Source organism: Betta splendens, chromosome 9 (genome assembly GCF_900634795.4).
Source record: "Betta splendens chromosome 9, fBetSpl5.4, whole genome shotgun sequence".
In the NCBI taxonomy this organism is placed as follows: domain Eukaryota; kingdom Metazoa; phylum Chordata; class Actinopteri; order Anabantiformes; family Osphronemidae; genus Betta; species Betta splendens.
Genome location: NC_040889.2, coordinates 22,751,513 through 22,774,883, shown reverse-complemented (window position 1 = coordinate 22,774,883; position 23,371 = coordinate 22,751,513). Strand labels below are relative to the sequence as shown.

Here is a 23,371-nt window from a genome sequence, read left to right as displayed (position 1 = left end):
ATGAAAGTGCATTCCATTGATGCGCTCCTTTTTGCTCGGGTCTACAGCCTGACTATATAATTTCTGTCAGTACTAACGAGCCAGTTACTCTTACATGCTACTTTGACTGAGATGGTTTTTACCAGATCTCTGGCCCAAGGTTTCTGTAGCTCTTTGGCCGTCTGATGAATCCAATACTCAGATTTGTGTGGGCTGCTGAATGGAAAACATGAGACACTACTGACATCAAGTGGTCAAATATTACACTGGATTTGCTAATTTGCTATATTTGTAGTTTTTGTCACATACAGTGTATATATACATATACATACACATATACATGTACATATATGATTGGAAATAAATAAAATATAGATATAGATACAGACAACAATATCTTTACATACAGAGATGCCCAGAAAAATCCATTCATTTGTACACATGCCTCCATGTAGTACAGTAAACGTATCTATTTCAGTTTGGTGCTGAAGGGTTTTGTTCAGTAATAAATCGTGCACCGTTAAAAGGTGAATTTCTATCAGGGAAATGTTAACCTGTCTTTCCAGGAAAAGAAATCGTTTTCACTTTTGCTCATAGCTGAAGCTAAAATGAATTGTTAATTTGAACTGGTTCAGGAAGATCTACCACCTTGTCAGAGCGTTCAGCTAAAGAAATCCTATCATGTTGAGAATTTAGAGATGTTACAGTTACAGTATTGACTTTAGTTCACTAAATTAGAACATTGCTCGTTTTCAATGTTTTATTTGCACACTTATTATATGATATGTCCTTAAAACTGTGTTTTTTAATATTTTTCATGTTTGATTTATTCACGGGGAGCTGAGATTGTGTGTGATGACAGCCGCATTCTGACGGGACAGTAAAGGTAACTGATTGCATATTTATTTATTCTATTGTTATCACCTACTGCATGTTGTGCCTCTGCCTTAGGCAGTTGCCGGTGACGTGCCCTTGAGCAACGGCAGCAACTTTGTGCGCATTGTTGCAGTTTCCCTTTTCACGTTTCAAGAAACTGCTTGTTTGCCTTCTCTCCTGCCGGTTTCTCACTAATTCACTTTCACAGTCTGGGGACGTACGGTAGGTGTTGCCAGGAGACGCAGAGCCCTCTAACCCGCTAACGTCTAAACTGTTTCACACCTCACAGGACTCACCTTCGCTCTGTGAAATGTAAATGACGACAATAAGGAGGATGCCGCATTTCCCGGAGACAACGTGTGCGATTGTGGAACGCAAGCTGTCATTGCTGCTTGGAAGCGCGGCCTCTGAACCACACACAGAGCACAAAGTTCAAGTGGTGGCCACACAAAGGGGCTGTGGGTCAGAGTATGGGGGTCAAATACAGTCTGTATCATAACGGCTACATTCTTCTGCAATAAAAGGAATGTCTCAATATGAACCAGAGGAATGAGAACAGGAAGCCTGTGCTTTGAGACGAGAACCTTTGCGTTGCTGATGTTTCATGGCAAAGGCTCTTTGTTTGCACTGCTGCAAAAGAATCAATGGTGTTTTACAAACATATCTCCACTGCTGTATTTTCTGGCACAATGAAAGCTGCTACGAAGATTTTCTAGGATATTGATCGACGCTTTTACTTTTTGTTATCAATGCAAACTTCCTTTTTACTTTTACTTTTTTACTTTTCACCATCTGATCTAGAGCCAGTTTCTTCCGAGAACATTTCTGATGGGATGGAGCTCATCCTGGACGCGGTTGCTTTGATATTTTCACCATCCAATCCCAGATCAATGCTCATGGTGATTATTGTCGAACAGTAACACACAAGGCCACAGTAGTTGTCTAGGAACACACACAACAGTTTCTGTGTAATTACCGCGTACTAGCCTTCATAAAACGCCAACTGCATCCGCTTTACACACACGCGCGCGCACACACACGTGCGCACCCTCCAGCAGCCACCAGAGGGCAGCAGCGCATCATCTTTCCCACGGCCATGTGGACGTGGGGGATAGAACAGGTTCACGCGAGTCCACACAAACCCACATCTCCGATTGACTTTTTCTGTGACTTTGTGTGACTGTGAAATCATTATTCTCATCGAGCATGAGAAAATTTTCTAAATTACCAGTCCAGCATTTCTTTTCCCCGACCTTGAACATTAAAATATGGTTGAAGTACTGTCAGCTGTTTTTGTGACGTGGATGTGACGTTTCATGCTATACCGTTGACATGGCGTTGCCCCATAAACGTTGAATCACCTCAAAATCAACACATAATCTAATGGTCATTTAACCATAATTACGACATTATTTAAACATTGAAATGAATGCTGGGTTATATTTGACATCAACAATTTACAATTTTTATTTATTTATTTATATTATTTAGCTGAGTTCCTCTTTATTGCTGTTCCTTAGTATTGTTTATTATTATTTTGGTTTGTTTGGTTGTCAAGATGGTTCCACATGTTTCTTGCTATGTTTGCCAATGTTAGTGTTCAAAGAGGCACAGGCTCTTTTTTGCTGTTGTTCTTATCACTTTTCTGAAACACAAATACTACAACATAATACAACCTCACTGAAGGTCTGTACTGTGGACGACAGATGGAGCCGGAGGGAGATCACATGTTTAAAATGTCACAGACCTTTAACACAGGTTGCAGTTCACAGGGAACAGTGAGTGATTGTAGTTCCCCGCTTGCGAGACAATGTTTTAATTTGTCCGCCCACGATGTTCTGTGCAGAATGTGCGCTCCCTGTCTTCTGAGGCAGGCATCCACGAGATTGGTCCAGACGCAGACAGTGCTCCATAATTAAGCTCGTCCATTCACCAGCGCTGCCTTTGCGTCAGCACAAGCGTCATATTGAAGCTGCACTTTGGGACGGGACGGAGGAGAGGGGAGGGGGAGGGGAAGGGGGGGGGTGTGGAGGTACCTTTCAGCTGTGGTGAGTTGGATCTACTCGCAGATAAACACACTTTCTTTCTGTCCTTCTCTATCTCTCACATGTGAGGTGGAAGCTCAGGCTGAAGCTCAGTGTCTGAACAGTGTAAAACAGGTTTGTGTTAAAATCCAGCAGCAGGAGGCCGATCTATCGACCTACAGATCTATAGAGCTATAGCAGCAGAGTGGCTGGCACGCAGCCTATAGTCTCCGCTTTGAGATGACAGCGTATTGATCGGGTCCAGTTTGGCCGTGAGCCCCATATGATTATGAAATATGGCCTAACGATTTAATAAGGTGATGCTTGGGCTGGTTCATGCCGGCTAAAGACCTGATGATTGGTGACTCCTCCATCTCTCACATTTGCTCATTCTCTCACCCACAGTTAAATCCATCTCTTCGGTTTCGTGAGGAAACACCTTGAGCCTTAACTGAACCATAACCCGTTTGAAGCTGTTTCTTTTGCTTCGCCTTCACAGCACTGGTAGCACCTGGGTGATAAATTCAGTGGAGCCTATCATTGATTAACTGTACCGCCTGGCATAACTAACAGATGATAACGGTGATTATAATGACAACAACGGTGATGATGAGGATGATTGTGCCAATTACAGACACTAAATTGATAGCTCCTTATATGCCGTTTATGCACAAGGGAAGCCATCGAAATCACCTCTTCCTCACGCTGTCTCTCTCCTCTGTCGCACAAGGACGCCTGCACCTCGGTCGAGGCCAGAGGAGTTTAACCCCCGACGGCCCACGCGCTTAACCAGCAGATACCTGTGAGGCGCCCTTAGGTGAAGACCTCTGCTCTGCACCTGACCTCCTCCTGCCAGCGGAGGGGGATCACGTAGGACACGATGCGCTTTGATGCTCCTCTTCCTCCTCTCGCCTCCTCCCTGGTCCCCTGCTTCCCTGTCGTGTACTGTGTATCCTCCCATCAAACCGGCACCAATGCAATCATCTCCACGACAGGAGGAGGCCCCGAACTGTGTGTCAGCATAGAGAGAGAGAGAGAGAGAGAGAGAGAGAGAAAGAGAGAGAGAGAGAGAGAGAGAAAGAGAGAGAGAGAGAGAGAGAGGGGGGAGGGGAGGGTATATATAGAGAGCGAGATAGAGCGGAGAAGTAGCCGAGATAGAGGCTGGGTGATGTAGATTCTTCTTCTCTCTCTTCGCTCGCCGTTCTCTCCTCTCTCTCTCTCTCTCCCCCTCTCTCTCTCCCCTCTATCTCTCCCTCTCTCTCTCTTCTACTCATTCTCTCTCTTTTTTCATCTCGCTCTCTCTCTCTCTCTCTTTCTCTCTACTCTCTGGCTCTCTTTCTTTCCGTTCATCTCTTCTCCTCTCTTTCTCTTCGCCTCCCTTTCTCTCCGCTCTTCTGCTCTCTCCTCTCTCTACTTCTCTATCTATACTCTCTATTCATCCGCTTACTCTCTCTATAGCTACGTTGACGTCTTCTCAGTTTCTATCTCTATTCTTTCTCCTCTCTATCTTTTTTTTTCTCATTCCTCTCTTCTCTTTTTCTCCTCTTTCCTTCCCTCTCCTTCTCTCCTTTACTCTCCTCCTCCCTCCTCTCTCTCCTCTCTCCTCTCTCCTCTCTCACTCTTCTCTCTCTCTCCTCTGTCTCTCTCTCTTTCTCCGTCTACCCTCTCTCTGCTCTCCTCTCGTCGTCTTTTCTGCCCCTCTAGTCCTCCTCCTCTTCTCCTTGTGCTCCCGTGCCTTTCATCTCTCTCTCTCTCTCTCTCTTTCTTCTTCTCTCTCTCGCTCTCTCCTCCCTTTCTTCTCTCATCTCCTCTTCTTCTCCTTTCTCTCTTTCTCTCCCTCTCTTCCCTGCTTTCTCTTTCTCCTCTTCGTTTATATAACGTTACGATTATTCTCTCCGACTTATGACTCTTATACTTATCTCTGGATAGATAGATAGCTACCCTAGCTCTCTCGTCTTTCTCTTCTCTGCTCTCTCTCTCCTCTCTCTCTCTCTCTCTTTCTCTCTCTCTCCGCATCTCTCTATACTATTTTACCATCTCTCTCTCTTCTCTCTCTCTCTCCATCATCTCTTCTGTAGTTCTCCTTTCTTGTCTTTTCTTCTCTCCTTCGTCTCCTCTCTCTCTCTCTCTCTCTTCTCCCTTCTCTAGCTGCTATTCCATCTCTACTAATCTATGCTCCGCTCGCTCTCTTCTCTCGCCTCTCTCTCCTCCTCTCTCTCTCTCTCTCTCTCCTCCCTCTTCTCTCTCTCTTCTCTCTCTCTACCTGCTCCTCTCTTTTTTTCTCTCCTCTCTCTCTTCTCTCTCTCTCTCTCCTCTCTTCTCTCTTCCCTCTCTTTCTTTTTCTCTCTCTCTCTTCTCTCTCTTTTCGTCCCTCTCTCTCTCTTTGTCATCTCTCTCCTTCTCTCCCTCTCTCTATCTCTTCTTTCGAGACGGAGGGGCGGGAGGGGAGAGCGAGATGCTTCTTGGCACACATCCGCCAGTGTGGCAGTGTGATTTTGACTGACTGACTGACTGGCTGACGGGGGATCGTGGAGCGAACACAGAAGGACGGGACGACGCGCTCTCCGCTTGTCTTTTTTTGTTGTCTTTTGGGACAAAAAAAAAACAAAACCCAAAAAAAAAAAAAAGAAAAAGAACACTTTTCCTCCATTGAAAGAAAAAAAGCCCAGCTCGTTTTCCTGACGTCTTGTCTGTCAGCGTCGCCGCGGCTGATGGTTTTCTAGCCGCGCCGCCCGTCTGTCTTCTGCAAATGGCCCGCACCGTCCCGTCTGCCTCGTCTTCAACCCACTCTCAAACCTTACTCCATCCTCCGATCTCGTTCCCCTCGCTTGGACCGACGTGTGCTGAGTCCCGCCGACCTGGGCCGGACCGCGGGGCCGTTCGGCGAGCCTTGTAGCTGAAGTTGGCGGCCGAGATGAGCGCCTTGAGAGCCGGGAGCGGGGCGCTCGCCTCGCTCGGGAGGGGGTACCGGTCGTGGCGGTACTGCTGCTGCCTGTGGTGGTGGTGGTGGGTCGCGGTGATCGGGGTGGCGGTGGGCTCGGGGGATCTGTGGCTCTCCGCGGAGGCATGCCCGTCGCCGTGCTCCTGCAGCAGCACCAGGATCTCCTGCGTGGACCCGGAGCGGGGGATCAACGCGTTCCCCGTCCTACAGAGCGAGACCGAGATGGAGAACATCACCGACATGTGAGTGGTCCTCGGCGCGTGAGCCCTCACATCAGCACGTTGTGTTTGTCAAGGTGGCGCTTCCAATTTAATGTCACAGTTCCCCAGGTAATTGCGCTCAGAGCGGACTGGGCTCCGGGCACAAGAACGAGATCCTTTTCGAATTTGATCTATTTATCGTAGTTAATCCAGATTTAACGCGCATATTTAAGACGTCAGGACAAATGCACCGGCCCACATTTACATTTACGTTGGCTTCATTTGTTCGGCACGGGTTTGACTCAGACGCGCATCGTGTGTAACCTACATTGCATAACAGACTGATTATCATTATCACCGTGGCGCGCGCCAGGCTGTGAACGCCCGCGTGGAAAGAGCCCGTTAAAAAAAGCGAGCAGCCCATTTAAATAAATTGATGCACTTTGTTTGCAACAAACAAAGCCCCGTCTGCGTGCGGGCGCGTGCCAAGGTGCGCGCGCGCGAGCTGATGTGTCTGTGTGTGTGTGTGCGCGCGCGCGTGGACGGAGACGCACTCGCGAGACAAACGCTGTCCAAATATTAGCGCAGACACCTCCCCAGACGCCGCGCGCGAGCGTATTCGGACGAACCCCGGAATCGACGCTGACAGAAAAACATCCAGTTCACATTTAGTTTTTCGGGCCGGTGGCTGCGCATTCAAAACGAGAAACACTGACTCTGAGCGCATTAAAAATGTACAGTACCCGCATTCACTGTCACTCCACACACGTCATTTCGCCTGGAAATAAATCGAAGCGCGCAAAGCTTTTCTATTTGAGCGCAATTGAAGATGAGATTAGAAATATTTAATTGCTGTAATATCTTCCTTGGCAAAGATAAACGGCCTCGTTGATAATGACTTTTGTCAGAGATAAACAATCTTTGTCGGCGGCCTCGGAGAAGCCTTGGAAGCTGTTTAAATGAGCCAGCAATCTGCTAGAAAGCGCCCAAAGTGCTTGGCTAATGTAAACAGACAAATTGCTGATGATGGTGCGGCCTTTAATTCCAAACGACCTTGCCAAAAAACCTGGGAGGGACTGGTTATTGTGCCTCTTGTGTTTCTTGTATCGGCGCTTTGGCAGGACACGGAGCCAGCGTGAATTTCTAAATATGAAAAGCTTCTCACTCCACGTCTGGCTTTGTTGACTGAAAGAGCAGTCAATTTGCCCCATTTGCCCAGAACACATCTACATGTGGGGAGGAGGGCGAATACATGCCAATAATCACTCAGAACAGCAGATCTGAGGTAAAACCGCGTCTGATGCCTTGCCCACAGGCGGCCGAGCCCCAATGTGCACATGTAGGTCCAGTAACCTTAACTGCTCCCGCTTCACCAAAACACATGTGCACCGTGAATCATTCATCAAACCTGGCGCGAACCAGAGGCGAATCCGCCTCAGCCTTCATTTGAACTCACAGACGCTGAAGATGGAGGCTGTGCTTCCCTTTAGCGCTGCTGATTAAAAATGAGACTGTTGGCCTTAAAACATTTAGTCCAAATAATATTTCATGCCCTATGTTTCAGATAAGAGTGTGCGTTATGGAGGATGTGGACCTCCACATTTCAAGCCTCACTTTTCTTTTGTTTACTTATTTTCTATTATTTCTATTTTCCTGCTACATTTACTCCGTGTCTCATAACACAGTCACACACATTCTGGCCTATCACAGTGTAGCCTGCGGTCAGCGAGGACTGAAGGCCTTGCTCAAGGGCACCTCTGAATTTCTCTAGTCTCAGCCAAAGTCGAATCCATCGGGCCGGGAATTCAACCGACGACCTTCAAGTCGCAGTTCTCACGGGAAGGTTTCCCCCGGTTGCCGTTCGCCTGCACCTCTGACACACGGGTCAAAGGGCTGAGTGCCGCTGCCTCAACCTGTAGCACGCAGCACATCAGCAGCTCCACCGCATGCTTTAATCAGGACTCTCATCATGTGTTCCTTTTGTCTTGTTTAATTGACCCACCCGTATTAAAGGAGCCTTCTGACGCACACTCGTATCTCCTGACAGATACATAGCCAACCAGAGCGGGTTCTCCTCCATCAACGACAAGGACCTGCACTACTACAAGAACCTCAGAAACCTGTGAGTCCTATTTTCACGTGTTTGTTCTGTTAACCTCATTGTGTCCTGAACGCTCCATTAAAGTCAGAGTTCAGCTCGTTGCTTTAAGACTGATGGGAGCAACAAAGAAGAAACACACTCTACTCTGTGTTGTTACAGGCCACTATGACGCGTATTGATTTACTTATTGATAATTCCTTCTCTCTCGTGTTTGTTGCTTTAAAAGCCTGCAGTCAGTAGTAGTGGCTGCGTTTTGCCATGCGTCTCCATCTCATTTCATTTCCTAATCTAAACGAGAACTGCTCGCCAAGCAGGACTTTCCTGTCGTAGTAATCTGTCCAATTTCCCAGCCGGCCTCTCGTTTGGTCGACACTTTAGTGCAAAGCGTGTTTCACACTGCAGGAGAATGTGCTTTTAATTGTGGTTGCACCCAGTGGGAGCAAAACTCCAAATGGAGGCAGGATGTGAGTTATGTTCGGCTCCCATGTGTCCCAAGGAATAAATTACACACAATCATGGCCTTAATGTTTTAAACCAAGGTCTTGATACAGATACAATATGTTCATAACTGTATATTTATCATTGTATGTCCAGATCAGTCAATGACACAATCTTCCTATCAAGCTACTGTCCTAGAGCCTGAGCTCAGATGATGAAGGACTTTTTAAGCCCCCATTGAAGCACAACATATAACATATAACAATATCAAATATGTCTTTGTGTTTAGCATGTGGTCCTATTCTCAGATTGATGAAGGCTGTAGTGACACTGCTTGCGTTGCTGCTGTGTTTGCTTGTCAGGACGGTGACCAACAGCAGGCTGACATATGTATCCAAGCTGGCGTTTCAGAACAACCTCAAGTTACAGTATCTGTAAGTAAAACCCTTCCACTATAACATCGTCTACATCATCACCCGTCAGTTTTAGTGGAGTCGTAGTTTGACTTGACTGAGGTCAACTCAGTGTGTTGTATTTAAAAATGGTCATTTATTTTTTTAAAGGTGTTACGTTATCGCATTACTCATGATTTAAATTGATTGCCTTCATGGTACATTACGAGCGACGCAGCCTGTAATAATGTAGGGAGTGATTTAAGCAGGCCAACACGGCCGGGAGACTGATTGAGAATGAAGTCCAGGTCGGGTTCACACGAAGCAGGATTTATAATTGATTGTCAAATTTTGGGACCTTGTAAACGTAATTAAAGTTTGATAGTTATTCTGCCTGTATTATTACACCACTTAAGGTTAATTGTCAACCCTTAGAGTGGAAAACTTTTAATGAGAAAATATTCCAGGCTCATTGGTGCAAACAGAAATCTGGTGTAAGCTTGCGTATTATTTTGCTGTGGTATTACAAACACCATCTAATTCCCTCATGTTCAATTTAATTTGCAGGAATCTAAAAGATAACAACCTGTCATCGCTGTCCTGGAGGATATTCAGACACCTCAACATCTCTTATCTGTGAGTTCAGTAGAACCCTCGCTATCGGCCTTAGCATCTTCACGTCTGCCCGTCTCTCTCTCTCTGCTTCACCTCTCGGTTATCTTCCCACTTTGCAGATTAATATGAACCTGCATGCGTGACGTTAGCTACAGACGATGACTGGGGTTGGCTTTACTTACTTCCTGCCGTCTCAGTTTGATGAGGCCAGAATATGATTAGAATTTCAAAGGAAATAAAGGTCTACACAACAGGGTGATCAAGGAGTTCATGGCTGTTTGATATTTACTCCACAGATATGAAAGTGGAAACAATGTTTCCATTTGACATTTGACTTCAAAGCAAATAAACACATGTCACAGAATGTCAAACAGTCTTTAATAAACACAGACACTGTTACGACGCTCGTCCTATATTTGCGAATCGGCTACTGCTTACTTACTCTCCCTGTGTGCAGCATTCTGTCCGGGAACCCACTGCACTGCTCCTGTGACAACATGTGGATCAAGCTGTGGTTGGGGGAGGAAGCAGACACCCAGGAGCTGCACTGCATCGAGGACGGAGGAGGACGCAAGCTGCTGTCCAGACTGACACTACCTAACTGTGGTGAGAACACCCCCCCCCCACACACATGCACACAAACAGAGTAGGATGCTGGAAAAGACATTTATAAGTTCTAGAACAGTGTAAATTGTTGAAGCAGCTGGAGGAAAAGTAATCCTAATGGTTTCCTATGCAAATATTTTTCCAACTCTTTGTTTTGACGGCCGGTGGTGTTATGTCTTCTACATGTGTCCCACACATGTGTTTCTGTGCACTTTCACTGTGTGCCTGTGTGTGTGTGTACGTGCGCGTGCAGGATGCACCGTGTGCATTTCGTGGGCCCTCGGGGAAGTTGTGGGTGATGATTGACTGGAGAAAATGAAATTCGCTGTGAACACCCATGAGAATAAATGTACAAAGAGCAAAATTCATGCACTGACTACAACCGCTGAAGCAATCGATAATATAAAGAGGACACACTGGTAGCTGGGAGCTACGAGTGGCTGCGTCACAGTATTTCACTTCTGCTGGGAACTTATTTAGTGTGATTTCCACCGTGCAATGCAAAAAATGGTCTCGCACACGAGTAAGGGAACAAATAAACACATGCACATACAGTACTGTACGCACCAAGTCCTGATGTTATAGAAGCTTTTTTTCTGCTGGGTGTCACAGAAAGGTCAGCAACTTCAAACAAGCTTTTGTTATCGTTTTCCTGTAAAGATTTTTCTCATATGATGCATAGATTAGCTGCAAGATATTACATAGGACATATTGGACATATTGAGCTTTGTGTGTGTGTGTGTGTGTGTGTGTGTGTGTGTGTGTGTGTGTGTGTGTGTGTGTGTGTGTGTGTGTGTGTGTGTGTGTGTGTGTGATCCTGTAGACTGGTTATGAAAGGTCACTGTACAGGACGTCATAGTATCGAATACGCATCATACTGGGAACATTTTCAGGGAATCGTAAAGATGCTGAGTGGAGGAAATGCATTCCCAGTATAATGGAGTGTTATAAAGACCATCTGCACTGTGTCGTCCAGCGCATGACCTGCTGTCACACAGCAGATTTCATTTCCTGATTTCTCTGAATCATCGCACATCCAAAAACCGCTCCTTCTGAATCTGCCCAAAGCTGCACTTTTATATTCAAGTGAAACTTTCACATTGTATGAGCAGTGAGGATAAAAATCCTCAATTCGAGTCTTTAACTCGACGGAGACGAACCAGAGCGATGCACACGGTCATTTACAGCACGCGCTGACCAACAAGCTGCCACTCGAGGACAGACGTCCACAGACCACAAACCATTTATGTGTTGCTTATGAGAGCGTTCATCAGGCTTAAATGTATTAATGTCAACAGTTAATAGCTCTATTCTTTACATCCATTTTATGAATTTTTCATGAATCCCTCTCTTTTGAACACTCGTCTGTTCGTGAAGTGGGTCAGATTACGTTTTGGCGTGTTTCTCAAAGTCAGAGCCTAACCTAACTTTAATTCTCCGAGGACAGGATTTTATTGTAAATCATAATTTTGTCTGAACCAGACATTCAGCAGAACCTGAACCCGAGCGAACAAACACAAAATAAACTTCATCCACTTGCTCAAATTTTTATTTATGACCACACAGTACAACATTTCTTCTCTTATGTTTCAAATTTTTAAATCCTAAAATGTTTTGACAGAGACCAAATTATCTGGTCAACAATGGATCAGGGCCCACAGGATACAAATAATAAGTTAGCTTGCAGGAAGCTAACAATGTCATTGATAACTCCTATTGATCTGTTCCCTCTGCCTCCTCTCCATTAGCAGAAGCTATTTTTGGCTTTAGCAGAGCGGGGCCCCTAGAGAGGTGGGCAGGGGACCCCCTGGCAGAGAGATACATGAGGAGGGCAACATAGTGGGGCAGGGGTGCCAAATAATGCCCCGGGGCCACGATGAGACACCAGTTAAAGTCTGGCCAAACTGCTGGCATTTCTTTCTCTGTGCCATTTTTCCTTTCTGTCCTTTGCTCCTTCCTCTTCCTCCCTCGCTATCCGTCATTTTCCATCTGTCTGTCTGGTTCGGCCGTGGCTGTCTGTCCTTCTGTATGCCCGAACAACACTGAGTGGCATATGAGGACGGGACAAAGGAGAGGAAGTGCCCAATGATGCCCCGAGGCTGACACTGATCTCTGAGGCCGTGTCTTTTCTCTCTCTGTGTCTCTCTACTGTCCACTGGCGCTCCTATGGAACACACTGGTCCCACTGGTTCCACTGGTGGCTGGCTCACTTGCTACTCAGCTGTTACTGTGGTTTGCAGTGAAAAAAAGCGAAGTGGGTCACTAACAAAAACATGCAAGAGTCACCCAAAAAACCCTTCAAGCTACCTGAACTATAGAAATAATTTTTTGTTACAAATCCTTTTTCAAATCCTGCAAAAACACAAAGTTCGCTAATTGAAACCATCCGTTCTGATGAGACAAGCTTTTTTTCCATTTGCATGTGTATTAGCAGACCACCACCAGCCAAACCACAGCCTTCGCTTGGCTGGAACCACTGTGTTCCAGTTTGTTTTGACCTTTGTCGCCATCGTTTGCTTCTCCAATTTGTGTTTTGCTGTTTTCATCAGTGAGTTAAATATTTACAGACGGCCTTCATCTTCATTTCTCTCACGTTAGTGGAAATAGCGCCCTAAAGTTAAATGTACTGTGAGCTACACAAACTCTAATAGGAGCTGACTGACAGAGGCAGATCAGGCTCTCTGACTGTTTTATGAGGTTGTTAAGATGTTTAACGTAAGGAAGAAGATGTTTAGTACCCTTGAATTTATGATGGGTTTGCTGCATTCCTTTTAAGGGCAAGCGAGAGAATTTGTCCTCAGCGTGATTCAAGAGGGCTTTCAGCGGAGGACGCAGCCGCTGCTCAGACCTTTTCAGCAGATATTCTGTCAGGGATGTTTTGACATCGAAAGATGTTTGCAAATACAGAAAATGAATAGTTCATATTAGAAAAGATTAGAGCTCCTCGGCCTGTCAAATATAATGCATAGCTGGACCAGCTTGGTGTCACATGTAGTGACAGTGCAGCCAGCAGCAGGTACTTCCTGCACAGAGGTGATAAATGGGTTTGTGGTGAAGGTGATGGCCGGCCGCTAAAATGAAGCTTCCAGCCCTGATTATACCTTAACCCAGGCACCCGTTCCCCTCCACCTTTATTTGAGCTCAAATGGTTTTATGAATCACTCTCATAATAACGTGTTGATACTGCTCCCTGAGCAAGAACAACAGAACAATGCGAAGGCATGGATCCTGTGGTGTTTTTAACTCTTCTCCACGTTTCTTCTCTCTCTCTCTCTCTCTCTCTCTCTCTCTCTTTCTGTCTCTCTCTCTGTCTCTCTCTCTCTCTCCATTATGCGAACACGTCTCCAAACACGGACGGCGACCTGCTCATTGTGGCCCATAACAAGGCCTGACAACAATGACAGCTCCAACAATGCTGCTGAAACGTGTTGTGGCGTATTGTGCGGAGGTTTCGATTCAGGGAGTAGTGGGTGTTTTCATCTAAAGTGAGCAGACACTGTGTTCGGCAGCACCTAGTTCAGCCCGTCCACTCCCACAAAAACAATCACCAGTCAGAGTATTAACCGCAGGGACAATGATAATTACTTTAATGTAATGTTTCCGTCCTACATTTATTCAATGTATTGTTTGAAGTATAGTCCAGCGCCCTGGGTTCCATCTGTTCAATCCAAACAGTTACTGGACACAGAATCAGATAACGACAATGAGTTGCAATCATTTTCTTGGACTCTGTTAAAAATCTGCATTTCCTCAAAACGAAAGCACCCCCGACCAAAGCGGCCACAACTGCTGCCCTTCATTCTCCTTTCCAGCTTCAGTTTGACCAAAACCGGTCCTCGCAGCGCGATCTGAACGAAAGCGGGCGTCTTTCCACCTGATTTAGTCAGATTCCTCGGCTTCCCGCGGTGCAGCTGGCTACACGGCCCGCGCGCGCGGCCTGCAGGTGGCTGCGGTGCCGGCAGGACGCTGATTTACTGAGAGTCTGTTAGGAAACGCGGTTCTGATGGCGGCTGCCCCGCCGCCACTGAAGGGACTGGTTTTCAGGGCTCCTCGCAGCGATGGAGTAGGTTGCTGTAGTGATAAGTGGGTTACCCTGGTGATAAGCGCTGTGCCGATGGACAGGAGGCGATGGGAAAGGGGGGGTGATAAGAAATGTCGGCAGTAGCTGTCGACACCAGATTCTCCTCCTCTCTTGTTCTTGCATCTTCTCCTCTCTGAGGCCCAGCGATGTTATTAGGCAGGAGACAAGTGTGGCGATGCTGAATGAGTCTAATTGGTCACACGCGGGTCACCTCCTGGTCACCACCGTAAACACACAAACACACACTTACACTTTTTCTTACTCGAAACATTGTCTTTTTACCCCAAAATCCACCGCCAAGCTTTTGCTCAACATAATTTCACCTTTGACCCTGAGAGCTTTAAATAGTCATCTGAAGATGTGACACGTTACCAGGACGTCCCCACAGTGAGGGTTCTGAGCTCAAACCTGTCCCCACAAGCTCATAAAGACGCGTACGCACACACTCACACAGTGTCACCAGTGTCTTTGCCTTGACAGAGGCTTCAGACTGTGTCCAATCAATTTAGTACTTGGGTTGCTGAAGACATGCACTAGTAATCAGTGTAACCATCACTGTGTTTGAACTCTGTCTCTTTGTCTGACTGTTTGATTGGGGTGAGTGTGCTCAAATGAAAATGAAAATGAGGGAGAGAGAGCCAGATTGAATTTTGAGGTCTTTCTTTGTGTGTCGCTCCTTTGGCTCGGTGCTGGTGGGTGTGCATTTGCCTGCTCCGCCGCGCTCATTGTCGGGCGCTTTACGTGCCTTGTATTTTAACCGACGACACAAGAATTGGCCGTGGATCCGGAGCTCACTTCCTCTCCTCCTCTCCCCATAATTACACCCTCTCCCCTTCATCCTCCTCGCCCTCGCCTCCCCTCCTCTCTGCGCCCTGGTTGTATGTAGAGGTTCCCATGGTGACGCTGAGCTCGTCCAGAGTGAGAGTGAAGGAGGGGGAGAACGTGCAGCTGTCGTGCACGACCTCGGGCAAGCCCTCACCTGAGCTGTTCTGGGACATGGCGTTGGTCAGCAACTATGAGGTGTGGTCACACACACACACACACACACACACACACACACACACACACACACACACACACACACACACACACACACACACACACACACACACACACACACACACACACACACAGAATGTAGCTGTCATGTGTTAAGCTCAGAGCACGGGGTCAGGTGCAGTATTTAGTACAGAGCCACATCTAATGTAGCTGTGAATCCATTGTAAGAAATAATTGGCGGCGCTTAGGAACGACCGCGTTTCTGCCTCCGTGTGAACGAGCCACTTTGGACTGCAGGCTTGTCAGGTGAGAGGAACCCAGGCCCGAAACAAAATTGCAGCCTGACACACAATTGTCGGTGACCTTCTTCAGCTAAATATATCGGGCGGAAGAAAAAGAGACGCTGCCTGTCAGGATGTAGTTAACGCCAGCGAAGGTTGAGCAGTCGCGTAAAAAGTCCGACTGAGTGAAAACAAGGACGGAATGGAATTAGGAAAGGTTCGTGCACAAAGTGTCGGTCGCCAGATCGGGCCCTTAATGGATGAGAAAGATGGGCGAATTAGAGCTTAAGATGTTTGTGTTTGTCACTGTTTTGTCACTGGGGACAATTTAGTCATATCTATCAATCCATCCATCCATTACTGGAGCCGTCCCTGCTGTCACCGGGCAAAGAACAGGGACTGTCCTAGAAAAAAACCCTCCCCAGGACAGGTTGCCAGGTCCTCCTTAAACATAACATGCACTGCATTTACGTGAACTATTCAAGTTAAAAGTGTCTTTTCTCCTAGTTGTCTAAGATCAGAGGTGGTTGTGATTTAAGCATCTGTGGGTGTGTAGATATTCAGAAACTGCTGAATCTTTCTCACTCAGATTCTGACATCGGGCCAGACGTCGGTGCTCAGACTGACCAACCTGTCGTCTCTGGACCACAACAGCAAAATCAGCTGCATCGCAGAGAACATTGTCGGAGGGAAGGAATCCTCTCTGCTGCTGGATATACTCTGTGAGTTTAACTTTGAACTGATTTATTGTTTAATCTGTGTATTTCCTCTAAACACTTCGTTCTCTCCTCCAATTTCAGTCGCTCCTAAAATCACAAAGCTGAGTGACGCGATCGCAGACCATCACTGGTGCATCCCATTCAGTGTGTCAGGTCAGACGGACCCGTCGCTGGTTTCCTGCTGCTAAATTAGTCACGTATTATGTATTATTCACAGTGACCTTGTCGATCTTTGCAGGAAACCCAGAGCCCAAGCTGCAGTGGTTCCTGGACGACAGGCCGGTGATGGAAGGGCTGTACATCCTGACAATGATCCATGACATCACAGAGAGGGAGTACCACGGCTGCCTCCAGCTCGACAACCCCACACACCTCAACAACGGGCGATACATGCTCTTAGCCTCCAACAAATACGGGTCCGACAGAAAGGAGGTGTTGGCCCACTTCATGCTCGGACCCGGTGAGGAGGAGGAATCGCTGCACACGCGTTGCACACTTGACATATAGGATCACGGTACATGGCTGCAGGTAGAGCGCGTGCAGGAAGTCAGATTAAAGCTACTTCAACCCTACTGAAAGTAAACGACAATTATGCTATTGGGCCAATTATGCTTGTGGAAAACATGACAAGAGAGAGTGTTTTACAAAAATTCTGTGCACTAAATATTTGGCTAATAGGAATTTTTTAATCAATTCTAATCTCTGTCTTCACAGGAACAGACAAGGAGCCTTCGTATTATGGTAGGTTCAATAATTACATTTGCGCAACTATTAATCTGTTGTAAAATTGTTAAGTCTAACTACCTGCTTTTCAATTAACAGTATAGTCGTGTTTACGCTAATGGTGCTGTTGTTGGGATTCTTTAATATTTAGTGTTTTGTTTGCATTAATTATAACATTATTTGTGAAGTGCATGTGAATAACGTTCAGATTAAGACATTTTTATGTTAATGTGAATATGTATGAACCTAATTATTGTGTCTGTCGCCTGTTTCTCCATTGTCTACTACCTCCTGCAGAACTACCCACAGGTACAAACGTGTCTCTTCTTTAATTCAGTGCTCTCCCTCACATCAAACGTGTCGGTTAACTGCGCTGAGCACCGTCGCCACTCGAAATTCAACAATGGCTTTAAAAGCATTAAAGTACAGAATATTATTAGTTCAAACGCTGCAACTTGGTAGCGAGCGACGTGACGCGTGCCCAGCGCTGCAGTAAATGTGTCACCGTGTCCGGCTTAATTATAACTAGCTGCCTGCTGCTTCTAACGATAACTGTTTTATGGCCTCACATTAAAAACATTATAGGGATCAGTAAATCTTCTATACACTTTATTTTAAACCTTGTAAAATTCATATTGTGTTACTCGTTTCTCAAATCATATCATACTTGATCATATTTATGTTCTCATCATTGTCATTTCCTATGTCTCTTACTTTGTATTTAAGAGGTTCATATAAGCTCTAGATACATGAATCTATATCATTATTATTATGGTGATGTAACCTCAGCTCTATAAAAGGAAGCCACCCTTGCGTTCTTTAGATGTCCAGTATCAATAACAACCTTGAACTAAATTCCCCCACTCAAAACGCTGTTCAGGGCTGAAGGCACATGCACCATAAATACACTGTCTGCATAATCAAGACGTTTCTCCTCTATTGATCTCTATCCCTGCTGCTTCGGTGAATCAACAGAAGGCCCTCCTGTGGACCCACCTGAGGACAGAGTCGCTGTAAGTCACGTCTCGCTGGTTTATGCCAGCTCTATTTCTTCTCTAATCGTCTCTGCCCAGTGTTGACACTTGCAGTTCGCCTTTCTCCCATGTACTTCTTCAAACCTGTCTGGAGACACCTGAGCTGCATTTACTTCCTAATTGTTGACTGGGGCCTGTGCCTTTGTTGTGGTGTGTAAAGCATTTGGCCTTGTGTGTGTGTGTGTGTGTGTGTGTGTGTGTGTGTGTGTGTGTGTGTGTGTGTGTGTGTGTGTGTAGTGAATAATTCGGCCTTCTCATTCTGCAGGTGTATGTGGTGGTGGGCATTGCTGCTGTGGCCTTTACTGGTTTCCTTCTGATGCTGGTTATTCTCAAGTTCGGCGGAAACTCCAAGTTCGGCATTAAAGGTAAGACCCCCGTCTTTTATCTCTGATGCTGGGATCTGGTGAGAGTAACATGTCTAAATCACACACTTTAACATGAATGGTTTCATGGATGCACAGAAGCACAGACATTTACTCCTGAGCACCAAATCAGAAGGCAGCATTCTGGAATCTGGTTTTAAGTGCTGGGAATAAATTGACACGTCTCCCTGTTGCACGTTCTCTCTTCGCACCTTCATGTATCCATGAGTCCATCGTGTTCAGGTGGAAACAGCTGCTGTTTGACGAGTTACTGGGTTTTAGTGCTGCTGCTTCATAACACGCATGTGGACTAACTGGAGTCAGGATGATCCTGTCACCACACACACACACACACACACACACACACACACACACACACACACACACACACACACACACACACACACACACACACACACACACACACACACACACAATGACTGTCTCTAATCTCCAATAACTGCATTCATCATACTGACAATTTCTTTGTGTTTGTGAACTAACGATAACTTCAACACTTTCACATTTTTTTAAACATACAGTAAATGTGCATTTGGAGAACTGTCAAAACACAGCTGCTGCTGTGTAGAGCGTAGTAAATACAGTACATAAAATGTGCTGCACTGTGGGAACCCTGTGTTAAGTTCAGCTAAGGTGAACAAGCATAATGCATTTATGATAACAAGCCAAGATTTCCACTGTGGGGAAGTCATTTTGTACTCTTTGAAAGACACACTTGTTTTGAGGAATGAATAACCTTTCGGCGCATTTGATGCAGAGAAGCTCCACATTTGCCATTCAAATTACCCAGCCAAAAAGTGGATGCAAATGCGTGAGACAAACGCGCGTTGCCGAGTGTGTGCGCACTTATGCATATGACGCCGGGCGGCATTCCTGAATCGCGGTATTTTGGCAGTGATTGATTTATTTCCCCCCCAGAGAGCAGGAGTGGGGGGCAGACGGGGCCGTGCGCTGTGTTTACGGGCGCGCGTGCACTTTCCTCCTTCTCCAGGAGAGTTGACTGAGGCTGTTGTGAAGGATGTGACCCCTCCACGTACCCTGCACCGTGTACCTGTGCAGTGCAGCCTGTGTGTTTCTGTATTGTACATCTAAGCGCTTTCGCATGTGTATGTGCTTCCGCTCCTCCGTGTGGAGGATGTGGGGTCGCGTTACACTTCGCCCGTCTTATTGCTCCCCCTGAGTCGTCATCCCACTCTCCTTCCACTCCCGGCTTCCTCTCTCCTCGCGGTCCCCGCTTCACGCTCCACGTGCATCCAGATGTACGGGTCCTGCGCCGTTCGGACGGAGACGAAGATTAAGAGATAGCAGAGGCTGCACGAACACACAGAGGCAGAGCTGCAGAGCTGCGAACGGCGCCGAGCAACAGCTGTGACCACACAATCGTTGTGCGTCGAGGCGAATGCAGATGACCCCGACCGGACCGAGGCCGGCGCGGAGCAGGTGCACGCGAGGAAGCGCTCGCCTCGCCGACTCTGATCCACCGCTCGAGAAGCTGGGGCTGCTTTACATTATTCATCCCGCCTGCGTTAATCTGCCCCTCGCTCATTAATAACACATGGGCTGCATTCCGTCCAGGTTGGCGCTCGAAGCGCCGCGATGCCGTCGCTGTGCACAGCTGCGGAGGCAGTTAGGAATGAATCTAAACGTGCACCTGACTGTAACGACTCTCTGTAGTCGCTGTCACATAATGAATCCGGACGTGTGTCATGGCTCACGAGTTGCTTTCATCTGTTGCTACTTGCACCTTCACTTTGTCTAATGATGATGTGGATTTATTGTCAGAACAGCGAATCTCAACACTCAACACTGAATCTGGTTATCAATATATATATCCTTAGAAATCCATGAGGCAATATTTGCAATTTGTTTTAGTTTTCGTCATCACCTGAAGTAAATATTTAGCTACTTAAATCCTATTTGCTGCTGCAGCCGAGAGCAGCAGAGGCCACACAATAAGTGTGAGAGCAACTTCAGCCGTTCCATAAGTTGTTAAAATTGATTATAGCAGCGTTACATTTTACACCATGTTAAAGGCTCATTCGAGGTAAAACTGACTTCTTCCATCTGATTTATACAGCGGAGCATAATAGAAGCTAATATGCTGAATGCTGCATCATTTTCAGCATCATTGAAAGCTCACACAATCGCCGCCTTCTGCATAAGGACAGTGTGTCCCGCTTTGTGTGGACGAGCGTAAGATCTCGCTGTGAACGCTGAGCTCATAAGAGGGAACAGGTGTGCGTCTCCTTCAATGAGGTACAGCTGCTCTGGCATCGGAAGCAGCGTCTTCTGTGTTCACCAGAACAAAGAATGAGGATGAAATGTGGAACGTGTTCACGTGCTTCAAAAAGTTTTCTTCCGATAAATGCTCCGAAGGAGTTTCAGATTTCAGCAGGAAGAGCTTTGTCGCAGTGTTGACGTCTAACAGGAAAAGCGTTGGTGTCACTTCTCTACTCTCACCCCCAGCTACAGTAGGACAAACACCCCCAACCACTAGTTCTGCATTAAAACCAAAGTCAGACTTACAGTAAGTGAAGGGTCCAGTCAGACGGCTTGAAAACCCCTGAATTACTCAACTCCACAGCAGCTTTCCCATTTAGTGTTTGTGGGATTCAGGCTTAAACATTCTGACAGCGAAGTGAGACGACAGATGGAAAATACATTGGACAAACTTCTGGAGGAGCACTGTCGGATCTGGATCTGGACTTTGGATCCGCTTTGGTCACAAACGACCCGGAAGATACAGTCCTAATAAAACAAACTTCACATTACAGACTTGCAGACTACTGCACGATCAGCTCCACGCAGTAACAATGCGGTCAGTCGCAAACAAAAAGGTCTGCGAATGCTATAAAGCTGGAAAAAGGGGACCTTGAGGTACAGAGCAAAAGGAATAGGCCGCAGAATTCCACAAAACCACCTGGCAGCAGAGAGGCCTGGGAGGAAGACGGATGAACCAGTGGATCTGAGAGCAGAGCATCTCCATGTGTTCCTGTCCTCACCGCACCTGTAGGGAGGGAACGAGAGGGAAACGGCGGCGCGGAGGAAAAGAGACGCCGCCGCGGCCGGAGACCCTCGCGTCCGCTTATCAATGATTCATCGCCGTCGGGTTCAGCTTTCTCCCCGTCCGCCTCCGCCTCGCTGCCGCTCGCGCGCGGCTGATCGGTCAGCGCGACACCCTCAAGGTCACTGAGCGTGCTCAGAGCGCCAGCGCCGCCGCCACGTCTTAGGGTTCAAAACGAGCACCGAGAAGACGTGCTCCGGCGCTGCAGCTGAATGCTAGTGATATTAAAGCTCCGAGTGAAAAGTCAGCTGATCGCGGCTGCGCCTGTGGAACACATCATTACACACAACGCACCTTGAATGATTCCCGCCGCTCTCCGCTGCTTTGAGAGACGCCCAGGAGGTTAATCCACTCAGCTGTTTCACTCTGTCTCTCCAGGCCTCGACCGCAGCCGATAGTAGCGCTGCCCGCGCGTCTTTAGCCAATTATAAACAGCAAGGACGCGTTTAAAGGTCAGTTCGTTGGTGCGTTCGAATGATGCGCGCCAGAGTGAAACGTGTGTTTATGTGCACATCTGGGGCACACACACACACACACACACACACACACACACACACACACACACACACACACACACACACACACACACACACACACACACACACAGGCAATAACAAACACGTCCCAATCAGTCATTTGAAAGGACAGAACCGAGTGGCTCACAGCGGCTTCTCATTCAAAACAACTGACACAGACGTGAGAGGGTCCACATACAGTGTGATTCCCACTAAGTGGCTGAGACAAGCTCCGACCGCTTGTGCTTGTTGCGCTCCGGCGATGACCAGCGCTGGACCAACTCCTGCTGCTCACATGGCAGCTGTGTCCCGCTGCAGAAAGTCCTTTGTGAACCAGCTGAGTGGATGTGAGCAGTAATTGTTGATTTATTCTCTGTATTTTTAAAGAGGACAGTATGTGGAGCTCCCACGTGGGAAAGAGACAGTAAGTGTTTGTGGCAGACAGAGACCGTGAGCTGGTGTGGCTTTCTCCTCTCATCTCTGTCAAGGACTCCATTGTGCAGCCATACATCATTTCCTGTCTCGTATTGGTCTGACCTTTGCAAACAGTCAGAGCTGTGAAAAATTAGATAGTTGAAACTGGGAGTGCAGTGTGGGAACAGTACAGGACATGGTGGACATGTTCTTGTCGTTTCTGCGAAGCCCAGATGAAATAATTCCAGAGCAGCTGAGGATTCAGGCTTTCAGATTTATAAATCAGATTATTTTCCACTTCCGAAGGAAACTACTTCAAGTGACATCATTTTATTTTCCCATTTAAAGCTCGCGTTCATATTAGAGAACATAATGGGGCTTTAAATGGTCATACAAGGAAACCTCAGCTCATTAAACTTACTAAGCACATGCTCTATTTCCAAGTTTAGCTACATATCTGGGACATTAGAGATTCCAGCGTCTGGGTTGAGCTTTTCTGGTGGCACATTAGTTTATTATTGGGTATCATTTTGCTGTAATGTTTTTTTAGTTGGCTTTTGGCCTGTCAGCGCCGATCAATCCTTAAAGAACGGTCTCGTCAGCCCGAGACGCGGCGAAACAAAGGCAGACGCTTTTATTTTGTTTTAACAAATGCCGTCAGTGACTGTTCGGAGAAGAGGAATTCGTCCTGACAACGTGTTTTAGAATATTTATAATTACATTTTCTCCGAAACACAGACAGACTCTGCAAATGTTTGCGCGAAGGTCTGGGGTTTTATTAAAGCAAACATTCCACCCAACAAAAGAAAACAACATCTAGTTTTGCATATTAGCGGGCGGCGCCTCAAAGTGTAAACCGCTCCGCGTTTCTCACCACACAGGACCTTGAGCTGCTATTTGTTTAGTCAAGCAGTGGAGTTTCAGTGGCTGTGAAGAAACCAAAGATTTGCACTTCTCGATGTGGACACGATGTGGTGTGTCTTGAA

General features: G+C 46.7%; 1 protein-coding gene across 3 annotated transcripts in view; it reads left to right on the top strand.

Annotated features, from left to right (window-relative positions):
• Window positions 1-5,714: 5,714 nt before the first annotated feature.
• Window positions 5,715-23,371, top strand: part of ntrk2a (neurotrophic tyrosine kinase, receptor, type 2a) — a 46,971-nt gene continuing 29,314 nt past the window's right edge. For 2 of the 3 annotated variants that reach the window (XM_029161120.3, XM_029161119.3), the window contains exons 1-13: window positions 5,715-6,062; window positions 8,068-8,142; window positions 8,922-8,993; window positions 9,519-9,587; window positions 10,024-10,172; window positions 15,140-15,273; window positions 16,123-16,255; window positions 16,334-16,405; window positions 16,491-16,712; window positions 16,967-16,993; window positions 17,273-17,284; window positions 17,951-17,988; window positions 18,275-18,374. In XM_029161120.3, the coding sequence (XP_029016953.1) occupies window positions 5,794-6,062; window positions 8,068-8,142; window positions 8,922-8,993; window positions 9,519-9,587; window positions 10,024-10,172; window positions 15,140-15,273; window positions 16,123-16,255; window positions 16,334-16,405; window positions 16,491-16,712; window positions 16,967-16,993; window positions 17,273-17,284; window positions 17,951-17,988; window positions 18,275-18,374 (1,372 nt within the window). In that variant the 5' untranslated portion in view covers window positions 5,715-5,793. The remainder of the gene's footprint in view (window positions 6,063-8,067; window positions 8,143-8,921; window positions 8,994-9,518; window positions 9,588-10,023; window positions 10,173-15,139; window positions 15,274-16,122; window positions 16,256-16,333; window positions 16,406-16,490; window positions 16,713-16,966; window positions 16,994-17,272; window positions 17,285-17,950; window positions 17,989-18,274; window positions 18,375-23,371) is intronic. The other variant, XM_055511547.1, reaches the window with a different exon arrangement.